Source organism: Embiotoca jacksoni, unplaced genomic scaffold (genome assembly GCF_022577435.1).
Source record: "Embiotoca jacksoni isolate LCO1_2020_lvr unplaced genomic scaffold, fEmbJac1.0.p SCAF_75, whole genome shotgun sequence".
NCBI lineage: Eukaryota > Metazoa > Chordata > Actinopteri > Embiotocidae > Embiotoca > Embiotoca jacksoni.
This window is the reverse complement of record NW_027185431.1, coordinates 1,080,722-1,098,575: the sequence shown is the minus strand read 5'-3', so window position 1 is coordinate 1,098,575 and position 17,854 is coordinate 1,080,722. Positions and strand designations below refer to the sequence as shown.

Below are 17,854 nucleotides of genomic sequence, written 5' to 3'. Positions count from 1 at the left end.
TGAAGACTCCTCCCTCCTCGGTGAAGACTCCTCTGTCCTCGACCTCCCTTCAAACCTCCAGTTTATCTTCGTCTTTACTCCTAAACTTTTTCTTTCGTGTTTTCTGACGTTGTTTTTTCGCGGTTTTTATTTTCTCGTCTCGTCGCAGAAAGTTTCGTGTTTTTTTTTCGTGCCGTTTTTCAGGACGCCGAAGCTCGCTACCGTTAGCTCACAGGCTAGCCGCCATTCACCCTCCGGAGGAAAGAATCGATTAATCGCTGTGGTGACTATGGATCGAACAGGAGTCACGGCGGGATCACCGACGGTAAGCGGCTCCGTCGTTTAGTCGTCGCGTCGCGTTTGTTTTTAACGTCGCAGAACTACTGGAGCCGTTGTTAGCATTTAGCATTTAGCGGCTAATGCTAGCTGTCATTCAATATGGCCTCAGTGACGTTTCGTCTCCTTTTAAAGTTACTTTTAATAAACAGACTCAGGTTTATTATTATTATTGTTATTATTATTATTATTATTATTATTATTATTATAGAGGCTCCGACACAAACTAAAACTACACACACATAAAGCAGGACTCAACATTACCACGTTATGGTCGTTAAAATAGTGTTAAAATCAATAAATAACAGTCAATAACATAAATTAAACATCAGGGATTTAAAATGATTTAAAATCAATAAATAACAGTCAATAAAATAAATTAAACATCAGGGATTTAAAATGATTTAAAATCAATAAATAACAGTCAATAAAATAAATTAAACATCAGGGATTTAAAATGATTTAAAATCAATAAATAACAGTCAATAAAATAGATTAAACATCAGGGATTTAAAATGATTTAAAATCAATAAATAACAGTCAATAACATAGATTAAACATCAGGGATTTAAAATGATTTAAAATCAATAAATAACAGTCAATAAAATAGATTAAACATCAGGGATTTAAAATGATCAAATGACTCCAAATTAAAGAAACACATCTTTTAATTTCCTTTAAAAAAAATAGAGTTTACAGAGTTACAGACTTTTAATATCAGATATGTTTATATATATTTTTACATTTTCAATCTTAATATTATGGTGAGAGAAAAGTTTTTTAAATGCCTGACTTCACTAAAAGTGGATATATGATAGTTTAAAGTATTTCATTACAAGTACTTAAATAAAAGTACAAACGTTATTTGTTTTTTATAAGACATGAACTCCTCACTCACTGCATTGTGTAAAATAAAACTTGAACTATCTAAAGTTAAAATGTAGTGAAGTATAAAATACAACATTTTCCTGACAATATTCAAAGTACCTTAAAACATTGTACTCTGCAGATCCTTAAATGGTCAGAGATGTTTCAGGAATTATAAAAGGAACCACAAATACTTTTTTTTAATTTATTCTTAAAAACTCTTTATTGTGTTTGCTGTATAATTTTGTGTTAATAAATGTCCTCATTAGCAAAAAACTTAAAATCTGGACTGAGTTTGACTTGAAGTTTGTCCACTCGTTCAGACATGTCTGGACATGTTCCTCAGCTTCTCCTCCTCCTCCTCCTCCTCCTCCTCCTCCTTCATGACTCACAGTCAGCTGGTCCATAATAACACAAAATAATTCCCCTCATGAATCGTGTTCAGCGAAGATCTGATTACTTCTAATCAGCAGCGTTTTACTGAAAGATAAAATGATGTTTACGTAGAACAAGAACTGAACAAACATACAGGTTCTTTAGACCTCAGCAATACAGGTTTATATTTAATTATAAAAGTTAAATAATTCTACTATAACTGAGAAAAAGAAAAGAACAGATGCACCAATTTAGATTTAATTCTGCATCAGAGGTTTTATAGAAATAGTTATTTATTCCAACAACTTTATATGTGTTGTTATTGTCAATTACTTGCTTAACTGAAAAGCCTTTAATTAGTCGTGGCTCATGCATCAGTGCTGTTATGTGTGTTGGTCACATGACCAGTACGGACCAATGAACTGTCACCTGTCACCTGAGCAGGTTAAAGACACACGATAGGAAACATGGACTGGAAACCAAATGCAGATATTAATCAAAAATCTCTCAATAAGTTTAACATACATTTAAACATTAAGAGGCAAAGTAACATTTAAACCTTTTTAACTCCGCTGATGTGTTTTTTAACTGTCGAACTTCTTGATGATGTGATTGGGTGGGGGGGTTTCAGAGCCCGTGGGGTTCGGCGCCGCCGCCGGCTCCGTCCTGCTCGCTGGCTGAAGTGATGAGCGAGCAGCTGGCCAAACAGCTGGAGGAGGAGAACAACGCCTTCCCAACGCTGGCAGAGTGAGCGCTATATCTTTCTTTGACTTGCTTCTTTTTTTTCTTCTAATTCCTGCAGTTTAACTTCACTTTACTTTAAACTTCACAAATGACTTTGTAATTTTTTTTTGTCCAAAATCTGCTGCAAAATTAAAACAATCAGAAACAAACTTGAAGTGTCTGTAAGCTTGCTCTTCTGCAGTTTATTCTGCAGTATGTTAAATTATATTTTTAAAGAGTTACAGATCGTATTTTATTCCCGTGTCTCAGCGCCGCCGCCGACCTGCTGCTGGAGGGCGACGCCCCCCTCCGACACCACCAGCGACCTGATGCTCGCCCAGATGCTGCAGATGCAGTTCGACCGCGAGTTCGACAACCAGCTGCGCCGGGAGGAGAAGAAGTTCAACGGGGACAGCAAAGGTAGGAACGGGTGGAGGAGGGGGTGGAGGGGGGGGGGGGGCAGAGGTCTGAGAGCAGGCTTCTGATTGGTCGGTTGTTTCTGCTCAGTGTCCATCTCCTTCGAGAACTACCGCATGGTGCATCCCTACGATGGCAGCGACAGCTCGGAGGACGAGGTGGACTGGCAGGACACCAGAGACGACCCCTACAGAGCCGGTGAGGACGCAATAACAGAAACGCCAATCACAGCTGTGGAGCTGCTTCTTTTATTCACTGTTTAAGGTTTATTAAGTGTTTAACATTTTTCTTTTTGTTTTTTGTTTTTGCGTGACTCAGAAAAGCCCCAGACGACGCCCAGGAAGGGCTTCACCGGGAAGGGGAAGAACATCACCACCAAACACGACGAGGTGACCTGCGGCCGCAAGAACACGGCGCGCATGGACAACGTGAGTCCTCCTGTTGATGAACCCTCCAGGACCCTCCTCTGCCTCCACTACAGCGTTGGTTTGTTTACTTGTTTACGCTGCAGTTCGCCCCGGAGGTGCACGTGGGCGACGGGGTGGGGATGGACCTGAAGCTGTCCAACCAGGTGTTCAACTCCCTGAAGGAGCACTGCCACAGCGAGCAGCGACGCAGCGCCCGGCTGCACGACAAGAAGGAGCACTCCACCGCAGTACGTATCCCCACGCCGCTGCAGGAGGAGACGCACGGGAGGTGCTGGCTCCGCCCCCTCACTCAGACTCCTCCTCTTTCAGGAACAAGCCGTGGACCCTCGAACTCGCCTGCTCATGTACAAGATGGTGAACGCCGGCGTGCTGGAGAACATCAACGGCTGCATCAGCACCGGGAAGGAGTCGGTGGTGTTCCACGCCGACGGGGGGAGGTGAGGGGGAGGAGAGGAGGAGGAGGGGGGCAACATAAAAAAAAGTTTTTAATTTACTGGAAATTTAAAAAAAAAAAATACATACACATTTATCTGGAAACTCCATTGAGACGTTTCTTCAGACTTTCTGTAAAGTTCACAAAGTTCCAACTTCTGGTTTCATTTCTGCTTTTCATCAAGCTGTAAATAATGCTGAGTCATGAATCCTGGGTCTCATCGTCTTCATGGTTTCCCTGATTTCTGTACTTTTTGTGTAAATTCTTGCATTTGTGTGTGTGTGTGTGTGTGTGTGTGTTCTCCAGCCTGGAGGAGGAGCCGGTCCCGGATGAGGTGGTGCTGAAGGTGTTCAAGACGACGCTGAACGAGTTCAAGAACCGCGACCGCTACATCAAGGACGACTACCGCTTCAAGGAGCGCTTCAGCAAGCTGAACCCGCGGAAGGTCATCCATCTGTGGGCGGAGAAGGAGAAGCACAACCTGGTCAGGTAACGGCACCCTGCTGCTTTCATATCAATCCATCCAGCTGCACTTGATACTGCAGCACATCATAGTCGCCTCAAAATGAATGAGGGTCAATGTGATGGAAACGTGTGTGTGTGTGTGTGTGTGTGTGTGTGTGGTAAAGGATGAGGAAGGCGGAGATTCCCTGTCCGGAGGTGGTGCTGCTGAAGAAACACATCCTGGTGATGTCGTTCATCGGTAAAGATCACGTTCCCGCCCCCAAACTCAAAGACGCCATGTTGGGCTTGGAGGACATGAAGGACGCGTACCACCAGGTCCTCCACGTACGTACGCACGCCGACAGGAAGCACACACACACACAATAAATCTTTATTTTATTTTGTTAGATTCAAATTCGATCCTTAATGTAGTTGCTGTGCTGCAAAATAGACGCTCTTATTTTCTTGATTTCTGTTAACTGGTGACTTTTATTTTGGTGAATATGTGACCCACCTTAAACTAAAGTAAAAAAAAAAAAAAAAAAAGACAAACTCTCATGATGTTTTACTGCGAAGCATTCAGTGGTTTTTATTTTAATTTGTTTATCTTCAGATCAGTTGAAGAACTCTTTTTCTTTCACAGTTCATAAACTCTTGTTTTAAGGTTTCTTTTTCATGTCGTGTCCTCAGTTGATGCAGCAGCTTTATCAGGAGTGTAATCTGGTTCACGCTGACCTCAGCGAATACAACATCCTGTGGCACGAAGGGAAGGTACGACTCCACACCTGTCAGTCATTATCCTCATTCATATCTTTATTATACTGATTTATTAATCTTTTACTTTTAACCCCCCCCCCCCCTCCCCCCCTCCAGGTGTGGCTGATTGACGTCAGTCAGTCCGTCGAGCCGACTCATCCTCACGGCCTCGAGTTCCTCTTCAGGGACTGCAGGAACGTTGCCACGGTAACGGTCACTCGGTTTACTGTCCTCTGGGTCCAAAGAAATAAATAAAGCATCAAACCTGTCATTTCAGAAGCAGAAACTGATACAATTTTTTTTAAAATGCTTAAACAACAAATAATTTAAATGTCAGTAAAAGTGATAATTGATGACGTGTTGCAGCTCCAGATGTTTGTCATGTGACCAGTGTTTGTTTTTGAATCATCAGGATCCGACTGGTGATGAAATAATCTTTTAATGTTACTTCAAACAAAAATCATTACAACTTTAATTCAAGCGTCTTTTAAATCAGTTAAAAACCACCAGATAGATGATAGATGAACATGTTGTTGTTGTTGTTGTTGTTTTGAGTCAGCTGTCGGTTTGAAGTCTCCGACTGAAACCTGTCTGTTGCTTCAGTTCTTCCAGAAGAGAGGCGTGAGTGAAGCCATGAACGTCTTCGAGCTGTTCAACACTGTGAGCGGGCTGAACATCGCCGTGGGCGACGAGGACGAGGCCGAGTTCATCGCCGAGGTAACGCAAAAATAAAATAACTGTCCAACTGAAGAATTAACTTATTGAAGGTTTTTTCTGAATTTTGTTATTCAAGGATTTATTTTTATTTTTCTTGTTCATTATTATTATTCTTAAAAATAAATTACCCTTTTTGGTGGATTTAAAATACTCAAAAACTCCTGAAACTTGACACAGCTGTCCCTCCTGGGGAAAAATTACATATTTTAGTGGTTTCCGAAGTGGGCGTGGCCAAACGGCTCGCTAGCGCCCCCTAACCCGCAGCCCCGACGGCTACATTTACCTACTTGCCCGATATTCGGTGGACATGTTTATCACACCCAGATGTAAAAATAAGTCTCTTGGCACCATGACCTAATCTCAACAGGAAGTCCGCCATTTTGAATTCAGTCCGCCATTTTTGACATTTTTAACGAACTCCTCCAGACTTCGTCGGACCGACTCGGTTATCAAAATCAACGTTGTTGTTTTTTTCTGTACGATGTGTTGAGTAACGCGCGTCTGTGCTCGGACAGATCGTGGCGTTGGAGAAGAGGAACGAGGACCACGTCCAGAAGCGAGGCAGGAAGACGTTCCCGACGTCCTCCGAGGACGGCGATCCGCCTTTAAAACCCGACGCCGACGACTAACGCCCGCCCGGCTCGCTCGCTCTTCACGACCCCCCCGCTGTGTTGAAAACGTTGGAGATGAACGGGAGGTGGCCTCCGCTACCTCCCCCCTCCTCCCCCCCCCACCACCACCCACTGCCTCCTCTGAGCGGGCCGGGCGGGAGCGCCCCCCGCTGGAGGACGGGTGTCACCGTGTTGGACGTTTTGAAGTCGGACCTTCCCGCCGACGTCTCGACCTCCGTGTGTTTGTGTAATAAAAACTGGACCTCGATCACCAGCCGAGCTCCGTTCAAAACTCTTTACGTCGTCATGGAGACGTCTCCTCCGACGTCTTTCGGGAGGTAAATTAGCTCCGAAGACGATCCGAGGCGGCGTTTAAACGAAGAGGAGGAGACGGCGGGAAAAAGATTCATTAAAAGGATTTAATCATAAAAATAAAATACGATATCAGCAGTTATTTAAATCGTCCTGCCAACAAATCGAATCTGCAGCTCCAAATTATTGTTCTAAAGTTGTTTTTGTTTTTTTTATAGTTTTTCTGATAAAACCAACGTTGCAGGCACACGAAGCTCTCAACGAGGTCATCTGCTGTCATGATGGGATGAGCGAGGGCAGGGGTCAAAGGTCACGGCGGTTTGCTTCAGTGTTTTGCGGAAGCCAAAAGCAGGAAGTTAAAGATGAAATTTAAAGAAACGTTTTATTTACTGGATTATGAGACGAATGCAGATGAATTAAAGTACTTAAACATTGTCATTAAATGATGAAAAAAGAAAGAGAGGCTTTTTAAAATGCTTGCAGAGAAACGATGAGACGCGTGTCATACAGGAAGTCGTCTTCGGGCACTTAATGCAGTTTAGTGTGTTTTTGAGTTTAACTGCCAAAATGATGTCGAGTTTTAACATGATGTTGGTTTTATGGCGCATATTCTGATTAAATTACATTAAATTGTGAAAAAAATTAAACTCCTGTCGTCTTTTATTTTGTAAGAGCAGGACTGAAGTCTGTTTCGGTATAAACACGTGACTGTTTTTTTTTTTTTTCCTGTATTCTGCTCGTTACTAACAGGCACGTGATCTACACTGTCACATGACTCCCAACGTTAAAAACAAGTCACAGCTTCCGGTTTGAGTCCTTCAAAATAACGGTCGACAAACTAAATATTTGTTGAAAACATTTAAAATAAATGGCAAATTGTTATTGATGTTGTCATCGATGTTCATATTAAAGCACAGAACGTTTTAAAGGTGTAATCTGCCATTTTCTTCGGACATTTATTTTCCATTCAGAAAATTGGCAGATCTTATTTTGAAAGGCGCGATGCGGAAGTTCCGGCGCAGTGTCGCTCCTCCGCCGCGGTGACTGTCGAGACGCCAGAAGTTCGGAAGGAGAACCGTCCGTAAAGGGACGTCCAGGTGAGAGGATGAGCGAGGAGCACTACCTGGAGCTCAGTGAGAGCCCCGTGCAGTTTGAAAACGCCTCGAGCGTCAACAACGTCTTCTTCGACGAGGCCAACAAACAGGTGAGCGCGGGAGCTAGCATCCGGCCGGCTAGCAGGCTAGCTGCGTCGGTCGGATGTTGATGTTTAAAAACACGTTTTGATTTCATGTCACAACTTTATTTCTACACTTCTAATTAAAGCGCGTTTTAATCACACTTACATCCACAGAGCTTCAAGGCAAACTAAAGCTTCTAAAGTGTGAATTAAACTGACAAATAGGAGCAAATAAAAAGTGGTGAAGATTGATACAGGAATTAATTTATTGATTATTATTACAATGAATGGATCTAAAATCTTCTTCACACCTGATCGACTAATCATTTGATCAATAAAGCATCAGAAAAGTGTGAAAAGTGACCTTGACATCAGCCTGGAGTCCAATTCTTTAAAGTTGTATTGTCCTAAACTTCAACATATTAATATTATATCAAGGTAATAATAGTAATAATATTGTAATAACAATAATATAATAATATTATAGTAATAATAACAATAATAATAATAATAATTGGGTTTATGAGAGCAAAAGAAAAACGTATTCTCACTTTTAAGAATTAAATCAGCAAATATTTAGCATTTATGATTACCCAAATTAATATTTGATTATTAAAAAAGTTGTCAATCAACTTTCTGTCGGTCTGAGAGAAAAAGATTCATCGCTGTTAACTTCAATCGTCCTTCAAATGTTCCTGTTTGTTTGCTCTGAAGTCTCCAGTATACAAAAAAACATTGTTTTGGGATATTTGATGTTGTAATTGAGCAACTGAGCAAATTTTAAGCTTTTATTTAATCATGATTTGTGTGAAACTGGTCCAGAACAAGTTAAAGTACATCATGAAAAATAAAGTAAATGAGTTGTTACATTAAATAAAAGAGGTATTTATGATTTACATTTTTTTGTGCCCTGTTTTTTGTCTGCAGGTGTTCGCGGTGCGTTCAGGCGGCGCCACGGGCGTCGTGGTCAAAGGCCCCGACGACAAGAGCAGCGTTGCCTTCAGGTTCGTCAGCTCAAACAAGGAATGAAAAACATTTTAATTTTCATGTTTATTTTTATCGAGAATAAAATGCTTCGGACGGGACAAAAAAAAAAAATCTGGTTTCAGTGGTGGAAAAAATAAATTTAATTATCGTAAAGAAAGTTGTTGTTTCGGGCTCCAAACAATCAGAATGACTGTTTGGGATTTATTTAATGTTTGGGAACGTTCGTCTCCACAGGATGGACGACAAAGGAGAAGTGAAGTGCATTAAGTTCTCCATCGGAAACAAGATCCTGGCGGTCCAGAGAACCCCGAAGTCCGTGGTGAGTTCAGGGGCAATCAGGCGGATTATTAAACTGTCATTAGACTTTAAAATTAACTGAAAAAAAATTAAATCACAATTATTGAAAACCTTTCAGACATCGAAGCTTTTCGAGTCATTTCATTCCTGATTTTGTGTTTTTCTGTTTTTTTTTGCAGGATTTCATCAACTTCATCCCCGACTACCCGCACACAGAGTTCTCCCAGGAGTGTAAGGTCCGTATCGCTGTTTTCCGATCGGCCGACCGACCGACGGAGGATCCTGAACTCGGCCGACTCAGTAAACGTGTGTTTGTGTTCTGCAGACGAAGAACGCCAGCGTTCTGGGTTTCTGTTGGACCAACTGGAACGAGATCGTCTTCGTGACCGACCAGGGAACCGAGTTCTACCAGGTGACCCGAACGGCTCCGTTTACGACTTGTTTACCGGCTCGTGCCACCGTTTGATTTGATGCGAAGGAAAAACGGATTTTTTTTTTCATGTTCAGGTGTTTCCAGACAAACGCAGTCTGAAGCTGCTGAAGAGTCAGAGCATCAACGTGAACTGGTACCAGTACTGCCCGGAGACCTCCGTCATCCTGCTGTCCACCACCGTGCAGGGAAACATCCTGCAGCCCTTCGCCTTCAAGGTGAGGAAACACACCTTTATTTCTCTTGTTAAATAACAGCATCGTAAACTCTCTTCATGTTCGTCAAACCTGAAATCTGCAGTCAGACGATTGTCGGTTTCCTTCCGGTGAAAATATTAAAATTCTGTTGCATCAAAGAGAATCAGAAACTCTCACGTCAGTTCTTCATGATGTTATTAAACCGCAGTGTGTTCCCTTATTAATTGATGATCCGCTGACTGGTTTACATTCATGCGCCGATAACAAGCTGGATGGTCCCTCTCCGATTAAAAAAAAAAAAAAAAAATCTGTGATTGTGATTCATCTTCAATGATCTCGGTCCAGAGAAGGCGGCGGTTTTTCTGGATCATGTTTCTATCTGGTTTCTTCTTTGGAGAGTTTTAACCTCCATTTGTGGACGCAGCGATGAACTGTGTTCACAGACGATGGTTTTCACAAGTGTTCCTGAGCCCATGCAGTGATTTCCACCACAGAATCTTGTTTTGTTTTCTATCTTCATACAAATTTTTCCAGTCTTTTGTTGCTCTTTGTCCCAACTTTTTGGAGACGCTTTGACGGCATCAAATGAGCAAATATTTTTCATAAAACCGTAAAATTTCTCGGTTTCGACATTTGATATTGTTGTCTTTGGTCTATTTTCAATTGAATATGAGTTGACGTGATTAGTATTTGTAAACAGGTTTGTAACTTTATCTCTATATTGTTGTTGTTTGTAACAAACCTGCTGCTGTTTGACGACATCGCCGTTGTTTGCTGCAGAATGGGACAATGTCCAAGATGTCCAAGTTTGAGATCGAGCTGCCGGTCGTCCCCAAACCCGCCAAACTCAGCCTGTCGGAGAGAGACATCGCCATGGCACCCATGTCAGTCACTGGCTTTGTTTGTGTGTTTTTTTAAGATGCGTTTGCTCGGATGTGTTTTGGTAACTGTCTCTCTCCGTCTGTAGTTATGGTCAGCTGTACGTGATGTATCTGAAGCACCACTCGAGAACTGCCAACAGTCCCAGCGCGGAGGTGGTGCTGTACCACCTGCCCAGGTAAACCCACCACAGCCCCGCAGGTTGAACACCAACCGGCTGCTTAATGTTCAAATGGTCTGAAGTCAGCTCAATTCATACCGGTTTTAAAATCAGTAAAAAAAAAAAAAAAAAAAGCTAATTTATTTTGTCGTTTTAACTGCAAAATACAAAAATAAAATCCAAAATCTGAGGTTTTATTGTGAAAATCACGAGCCCAAAAAATTTATGGTTGTGTTTGAAGGGAGGGATCCTGTAAGAAGACTCACGTACTGAAGCTAAACACGACGGGGAAGTTTGCTCTGAACATCGTGGACAACCTGGTGGTGGTTCATCACCAGAGCTCCCAGGTGAGTGTTTCAACCTGTCTGACCTCACACACACACACACACACACACACACACACACACACACACACACACACACACACACACACACACACACACACACACACACTCTACGACTCGTGCACTGTGTGTGTGTGTAGTGTTACACAACGTTCTTCGTTCCTTGTGCGTCAGACGTCTCTGATCTTTGACATCAAGCTGAAGGAGCCCGACTGTGTCGTCAACACACACCAGCCCGTCCTGCCGGCCCGCTCCATACACCCCTACAGGATCCCGCTGTCAGGTACACACACAGACACACACAGACACACACAGACACACACACACACACACACACACACACACACACACACACACACACACACACATATACTCTCGTGTTGTCCTGGCGAACACGGTGTGCAGCTTCCCTTCTCTCTGCAGTTCCGGTGGTCGTTCCCTCTCAGCCTCCGGTCCCGTGTCAGCTCTGTATCCTTTCAGCTCTCATTGTTTCCTTTCTGTGAGTCGGAGGAGTTTTATTTTTCCTGAACGTCTCTTCAGACTCGTCCTCCTGGAGCGTCTTCCAGCCCGACATCATCATCAGCGCCAGTGAAGGTGTGGGAAACATCCACACACACACACACACACACACACACACACACACACACACACACACACACACACACACACACACACACACACACACATCTCTAACACCCCAACATGTTCAGTTTTCTGTCGTCACGTTTCAGGCCTTTGTTTTGGGCTTGAAAATGGACTAATACGATAAAAGAATGATTGGTGATGAATGTGTGTTTGCAGGTTATCTGTGGTACCTGCAGGTGAAGTTGCCTCCAACAGTCAACCTGCTGCAGGACAAAGGAAAACTCATGGACTTCCTGTTACGACGGAGAGACTGCAAGATGGTCATCCTGTCCGTCTGCTCGCAGAGTACGTCGCGCTGTCGCTCGGTCGCATCCAGATTCAGATCTAAAAATGTCTAAATATTAATCTGATGTTTAGAAAAAGGCTTTTTCAAACAATTGTCTTGTTGTAGTAAAACAGAATTTGACCATAAAACAAAGACGAGACTCAAATAAGTAATTTAATGAGATTAATTGACGTGTCAATGCAGCGCTACAATAATACAAAGCCACATTTATTTCATAATTTACATCACCAGGAGTTATTTTTGTTATTAACAGTTGCAAATGTGATTTAATGACAAATAACTGCACTTGTTTTTGTCCCTTCTGGTTTTCCATCAAACTGATTGGTTTTGTTGGTGAAATAGAAATAAAATTAATTTCTGTGTGGTGATCAAAAGTTTGAAATGAACCTGCAGACGTTTTGGACTCATGTTAATCATCTCTCTTGATTTAAAACCTCTGATCGACTACGAATTTAATACTCGAGCTAATTATGGTAATTAATTTAAAATTGAACCAAAGAAACTAATAATTAGTCTCAAAATTATTTTCACTAATTTGTCCAATTAAAAAAAGGACACATTATAAGCTTTAGACGTGATGTAAAAACATTTTAAATAAAAAAAAAGAAGCTAACCGTCTCTCCTCGTCCGTCTCAGTTCTGGAGGGCGGCGAGAAGGGAAGTCTTCCTGTCGTGGCGACCGTCTTCGACAAACTCAACCAGGTGTATAAAGAGTACCTGGAGGCGGAGCAGAGCTACACGGTGGTGAGTGCAGGTGGACGGGAGGCCGGACGAAGCTCCGACAGACACCCACCGGACTCACCGTGTTTCACTTTGGGTTCGTAGGCGATGGAGTCCGGTCCGAGCCGAGGCAGCGCCGCCCAGAAGCGTCCGGTCCGAACTCAGGCGGTCATCGACCAGTCCGACATGTACACGCACGTTCTGTCGGCCTTCACGGAGAGGAAGGTAGAACTCAAACTGACCTGCTTCTTCCAGAACTTGTAAACGTAAAAATAAGATCAATACACGAGCTGGATGATCAATATCAGAACGGTAACATGATGTAACTGCTCTTTGTGTCCTGCAGGGCGTCTCCCATAAGTTCATCATCGCCGTGGTGATGGAGTACATCCGCTCTCTGAACCAGTACCAGATCACCGTGCAGGTAAAACTGAGCAGTGACGCTTCGCTGTTCCGACATCTTCACTTCCTGTTTCTTTTTTTCAGGGCTCATCAGTTCTTCCTCACGATGATGTCGTTGCAGCATTACCTGTACGAGCTGGTGATAAAGACTCTGGTGCAACACAACCTGTTCTACATGCTGCACCAGTTCCTGCAGTACCACGTCCTCAGCGACTCCAAACCGCTGGTGAGTTCACACCGACACACACCTAAGACTATCTGAAACCAACTGAAACACACCTAAGACCGTCTGAAACCAACTGAAACACACCTACGACCATCTGAAACCAACTGAAACACACCTACGACCATCTGAAACCAACTGAAACACACCTACGACCATCTGAAACCAACTGAAACACATCTAAGACCATCTGAAACCAACTGAAACACACCTAAGACCACCTGAAACACATCTAAGACCATCTGAAACCAACTGAAACACACCTACGACCATCTGAAACCAACTGAAACACATCTAAGACCATCTGAAACCAACTGAAACACACCTAAGACCACCTGAAACCAACTGAAACACACCTAAGACCACCTGAAACCAACTGAAACACACCTAAGACCATCTGAAACCAACTGAAACACACCTAAGACCAACTGAAACACATCTGGGATATAACATTTTTGGGGGCTCGTCCGGGATTCTTTTTAAAAGGGATCTGAAAACTGAAATGTTTGTATTCTTTGAGCTTTGGTTCTTCTGTGGGTGGTCCGGTGAGTATTAGTGTTTGGGTGACTATTGTGTGAGAGTGTAGATAAGTTTGAACCATTTTCTCGAAGGTGAACGTATTTCTTTGTAGATGACTCGTTAGTTTTTGTACATTATCTCAAGAAATCAATTAAATTCATAAAATAAGAAAAATGTAATGAAATTCAGCTAGCGAGAAGCCGTGAACCTAAAAGCTGCAGGTCAACAGTACAATCCGCCATCTTGGTTGGTTCCACAGTTCCAGAACCAGAACTTCAGTTCCTGAACTCTTTATGTCACTGTTCAACTCATCGTTTTTGTGTTTTCTTTCAGGCCTGTTTGCTTCTATCTCTGGAGAGTACATATCCTCCTGCTCACCAGCTGTCTCTGGACATGTTGAAGGTAACACACACACACACACACACACACACACACACACACACACACCATGTGTATAATGTGTCTGTATGTAAAAGAAAAAAAAGTCTTTATAAATTAAAAAGTTCCCGACTAAATAAAAGAGGTTTTACTAAAACTTTTTTAGACTTCATCACAAACCAACAAAACGTCTTCATCCTGTTAAGCTTCCTGTTTGTGTATTTTTTTTTTAGCGTCTGTCCACAGCCAACGATGAGATCGTGGAGGTTCTGCTGTCCAAGCAGCAGGTTCTGGGCGCGCTCAGATTCATCCGCAGTGTCGGTACGTTGGCGTCAAATTCATCAACATTTAGAGTAAATTTGCGATGTTTTAAAAGTTAATTATTATTCATAAAAAAACATCCTTGTTCATCATTTTCTGAGTGTTTATTATTCATTGTTGCAGCTTTTTGAACCTTTTGGAAATTTGTACAGAGACGTGGCAGTAATAATAATAATAATAATAATAATAATAATAATAATAATAATAATAGGAATAATAGGAATACATCAATGTACGTGAACTCCCGTTTCTCGCGGAGCAGGAGGCCACGACAACGTCTCCGCCCGGAAGTTCCTGGATGCAGCGCGGCAGACTGGAGACCAGATGCTGTTCTACACCGTGTTCAGGTCCTTCCAGCAGCGGAACCAGCGGCTCAGAGGAAGTCCGGCCTTCAACCCGGGTGAGTCGGACACGCCAACATTTTCACAGCTGCTAAATATCTCAGAGCTGCGATCACTTTTATTTCTGGAGATGTGAGCGTCTCTCGAGATTGACCACAAACATCCCAGAAAGATATAATCTGTTGTGTTTCACTAACATTCAGTGTTTGAAGAATATTTCTTCTTCCTCGTTGTCTTTCTGCTTCAGAAATTCTTCGTCCTCTTAAAAGTCTTCCTCCGTGCTCCTCACATGTTTAGTGAATAAATTATATTTTCACAAAGATCTACTCTTAACTTAAAGGGAAAATTCTTAAAATATGTCACAGGTTCTCTTGGATTTTCATCACGAGGCGAAACTCTGATTACGAGAAATCTTCATGAATCGTCTGATCTCGTAGCGACGATCAATCAAAGCTGCTATCAAATGACCTCGTTTCATTTTCTGTCCTGTATTGAGCTCAAATTTGAAATGTGTCCAAGAAACAGGAAGTCTGATGTTGCCACGGATACCATTAGAGGCAACATTTGTTTGTTTATATTCTGGAGAACGAGGCACCGCCGGATGTTCAGTCGAACCTGACGCTCTGCTTGCGTGTCGCCAGGCGAGCACTGTGAGGAGCACGTGGTCCACTTCAAGCAGCTGTTTGGGGAGCAGGCGCTGATGAAACCGTCCACCGTCTGACCCGCTGGGACCGGGACCGGAGAGACCCGCCGGGACCGGAGAGACCGGAGACCCGCTGGGACTGGAGAGACCCGCCGAGACCGGAGACCCGCTGGGACCGGAGCAGCAGGCATGTTCACGAACACACGGGTATCCCGACTCCTCGACACGTCACAGAAGACCTGGATGTTCATAATCATGAGATTTCCCGCCGGTTCATCAGCTTCAGCTTTCATAAACGAGGACGATATGAAGTTGTTTCTGTGTCTTTATGATGCAAGCAGGGAAAAAAGAAAAGCTCATTTCTCGCACTGCGATCAAATATCAAGTCTGTAAGTAAAAAATAAGACATGAACTGAGAATAAAAGCAGGGTGAGAGTCTACAGCCGTGACTTGTGGCTCTAAATCAAACCACCAATAGAAACTCCCGTCTCCAGCGTATGTCCCGCCCACTTCACCCAACTCAACTCCCAATGGTTTTTGATTTGCAGAAAAAAAAAATTGATTTCACTTTTTTTTTTTTTTTTGTTCACAACTGAAAAAAAATCGAGTTTCATAAGTACAAGTGTGAATTCTGTGACAAAAACTTTAAGCAAATGTAAATATATCTATGTTCATTTCATGTAGTTTTACTTACAAACTTGACTTTTAATTGCAGTGGGAGAAATTAACTCTCAAAACTGTTTCTTACATTATGAAGACACAAAAAATACCTTCATAGACGATGAACATCGATGTTCAGGAACATAATCTGAGATTTAGAGAATTATGTCAAATCTCTGAATCAAATTTTTAAGATTACAAAGAAAAGGCTGTAATGAAACAGGCACTGATTTCATTTTGAAGTTTGAAGGATATTTCTGTAATTCTTTAAATAATTATTTTCAGTGTCAGATCTGTAATTTTATTAGTCTCGAAAAAATAGACTTTTGGAAAAATTCTACTTTATGAAGTTAATATTTGTTAAGAAAACTATCAAATTTAAGTTTTTAGTTGGCTTCCAGTCACTGTGAAGTCTTTAGTTACATAATAACTGACAAGGTTAAAATCATGAAATCCTTTTTCTAACCATGTGAAAATTATATTCCCAAAAAATGTCTTTATACATGAATTTCCTGACAATGATTTAATCAAATATCCTGTGAATGGTTTAAAGGAAAATCAGCAACCGACATGCTCAGGTGATCCCAGTCGTGTAAATCAAGAGACCAATAAGCAGAGGACTTGTGTGCATGTGAGAACCCGCTGAGAGGCTCAGGTGGGATGTTGCTTGTTGTGGGCGGGGCCAGAGGCTGCACCTGTGAGAGGTGAACAGTCTGTGAGACACTGGATTACATGTCTGTAAAGAGAGAATCTGATGTGTTTATTTTGTAAAATAAAAATGGATTATTGTATTAACTTTGTTTATGAATGACACCAAACTGTACGAAGTAACGAATGTTTTAATGCTGTTAAATAATGATGGAAATATATTCTATGTATCGTTATAAACGTGCCTTCAAAGCGGCGCTGTGGACGGCGAATAAAATAAAATAAGCTAAGTTGGTGTTTATTGGAGCGATTTATGTTTTCAATTCAAAAGCTGCTGTGATTAGCCAACTTGTACTAAATTATATCATATATATTTAAAATATGCTATAGTATGACTTTATATATTTTAGACGACATACTATAGTGTGACTTTATATATGATAGACGACATGCTATAGTGTGACTATATATTTTAGACGACATGCTATAGTGTGACTTTATATATTTTGAACGACATGCTATAGTGTGACTATATATTATAGACGACATGCTATAGTATGACTTTATATATTTTAGACGACATACTATAGTGTGACTATATATTATAGACGACATGCTATAGTATGACTTTATATATTATACACGATATGCTATGGTATGACTTTATATATTATACACGATATGCTATGGTATGACTTTATATATTTTGAACGACATGCTATAGTATGATTTTATATATTATAGACGACATGCTATAGTATGACTATATATTATAGACGACATGCTATAGTAAGACTATATTTTAGACATGCTATAGTGTGACTTTATATATTTTAGACGACATGCTATAGTGTGACTTTATATATTTTGAACGACATGCTATAGTAAGACTATATTTTAGACGACATACTATAGTGTGACTTTATATATGATAGACGACATGCTATAGTGTGACTATATATTTTAGACGACATGCTATAGTGTGACTTTATATATTTTGAACGACATACTATAGTGTGACTTTATATATTTTAGACGACATGCCATAGTGTGACTTTATATATGATAGACGACATGCTATAGCATGACTTTATATATTGTAGATGACATGCTATAGTGTGACTTTATATATTTTAGACGACATGCTATAGTATGACTTTATATATTGTAGATGACATGCTATAGTGTGACTTCATATAT

The 17,854-nt window shown here is 41.5% G+C and overlaps 2 protein-coding genes across 3 annotated transcripts; both read left to right on the top strand.

Moving 5' to 3' along the window:
- On the top strand, positions 1–7,067 carry riok3 (RIO kinase 3 (yeast)). The gene is given in 14 exon segments (XM_069177535.1): positions 1–304; positions 2,189–2,304; positions 2,551–2,590; positions 2,592–2,700; positions 2,788–2,895; positions 3,016–3,125; positions 3,209–3,352; positions 3,435–3,562; positions 3,865–4,047; positions 4,188–4,347; positions 4,693–4,773; positions 4,876–4,965; positions 5,362–5,475; positions 5,991–7,067. Coding segments are annotated over 14 exon segments (1,533 nt in total). The 5' UTR covers positions 1–268; the 3' UTR covers positions 6,105–7,067.
- A 354-nt stretch (positions 7,068–7,421) lies between these two features.
- On the top strand, positions 7,422–16,944 carry rmc1 (regulator of MON1-CCZ1). 2 transcript variants are annotated; one of them, XM_069177534.1, is made up of 21 exons: positions 7,422–7,602; positions 8,503–8,579; positions 8,797–8,881; positions 9,039–9,095; positions 9,185–9,271; positions 9,367–9,507; positions 10,267–10,370; positions 10,454–10,543; positions 10,767–10,872; positions 11,044–11,152; positions 11,293–11,337; positions 11,410–11,463; positions 11,671–11,799; positions 12,437–12,543; positions 12,625–12,744; positions 12,866–12,943; positions 13,043–13,147; positions 13,997–14,065; positions 14,275–14,362; positions 14,625–14,762; positions 15,345–16,944. In XM_069177534.1, exons 1-21 carry the CDS (start codon positions 7,504–7,506, stop codon positions 15,422–15,424), a joined length of 1,968 nt encoding a protein of 655 aa, XP_069033635.1. In that variant the 5' UTR covers positions 7,422–7,503; the 3' UTR covers positions 15,425–16,944. The 2 variants fall into 2 exon arrangements, 1 of the variants encoding a protein (XP_069033635.1); XR_011179727.1 differs by lacking the exon at positions 15,345–16,944 and having other exon boundaries at positions 13,006–13,147; positions 14,625–14,712.
- The last annotated feature ends 910 nt before the right edge of the window (positions 16,945–17,854 follow it).

Coding starts and splice junctions, on each gene's coding strand:
- rmc1 (XM_069177534.1), top strand. CDS start 7,504: ATGAGCGAGGAGCACTACCTGGAGCTCAGTGAGAGCCCCGTGCAGTTT. Junction 10,544..10,766: donor GTGCTGTACCACCTGCCCAG/GTAAACCCACCA, acceptor TTGTGTTTGAAG/GGAGGGATCCTGTAAGAAGA. Junction 11,800..12,436: donor CCTGTCCGTCTGCTCGCAGA/GTACGTCGCGCT, acceptor CGTCCGTCTCAG/TTCTGGAGGGCGGCGAGAAG.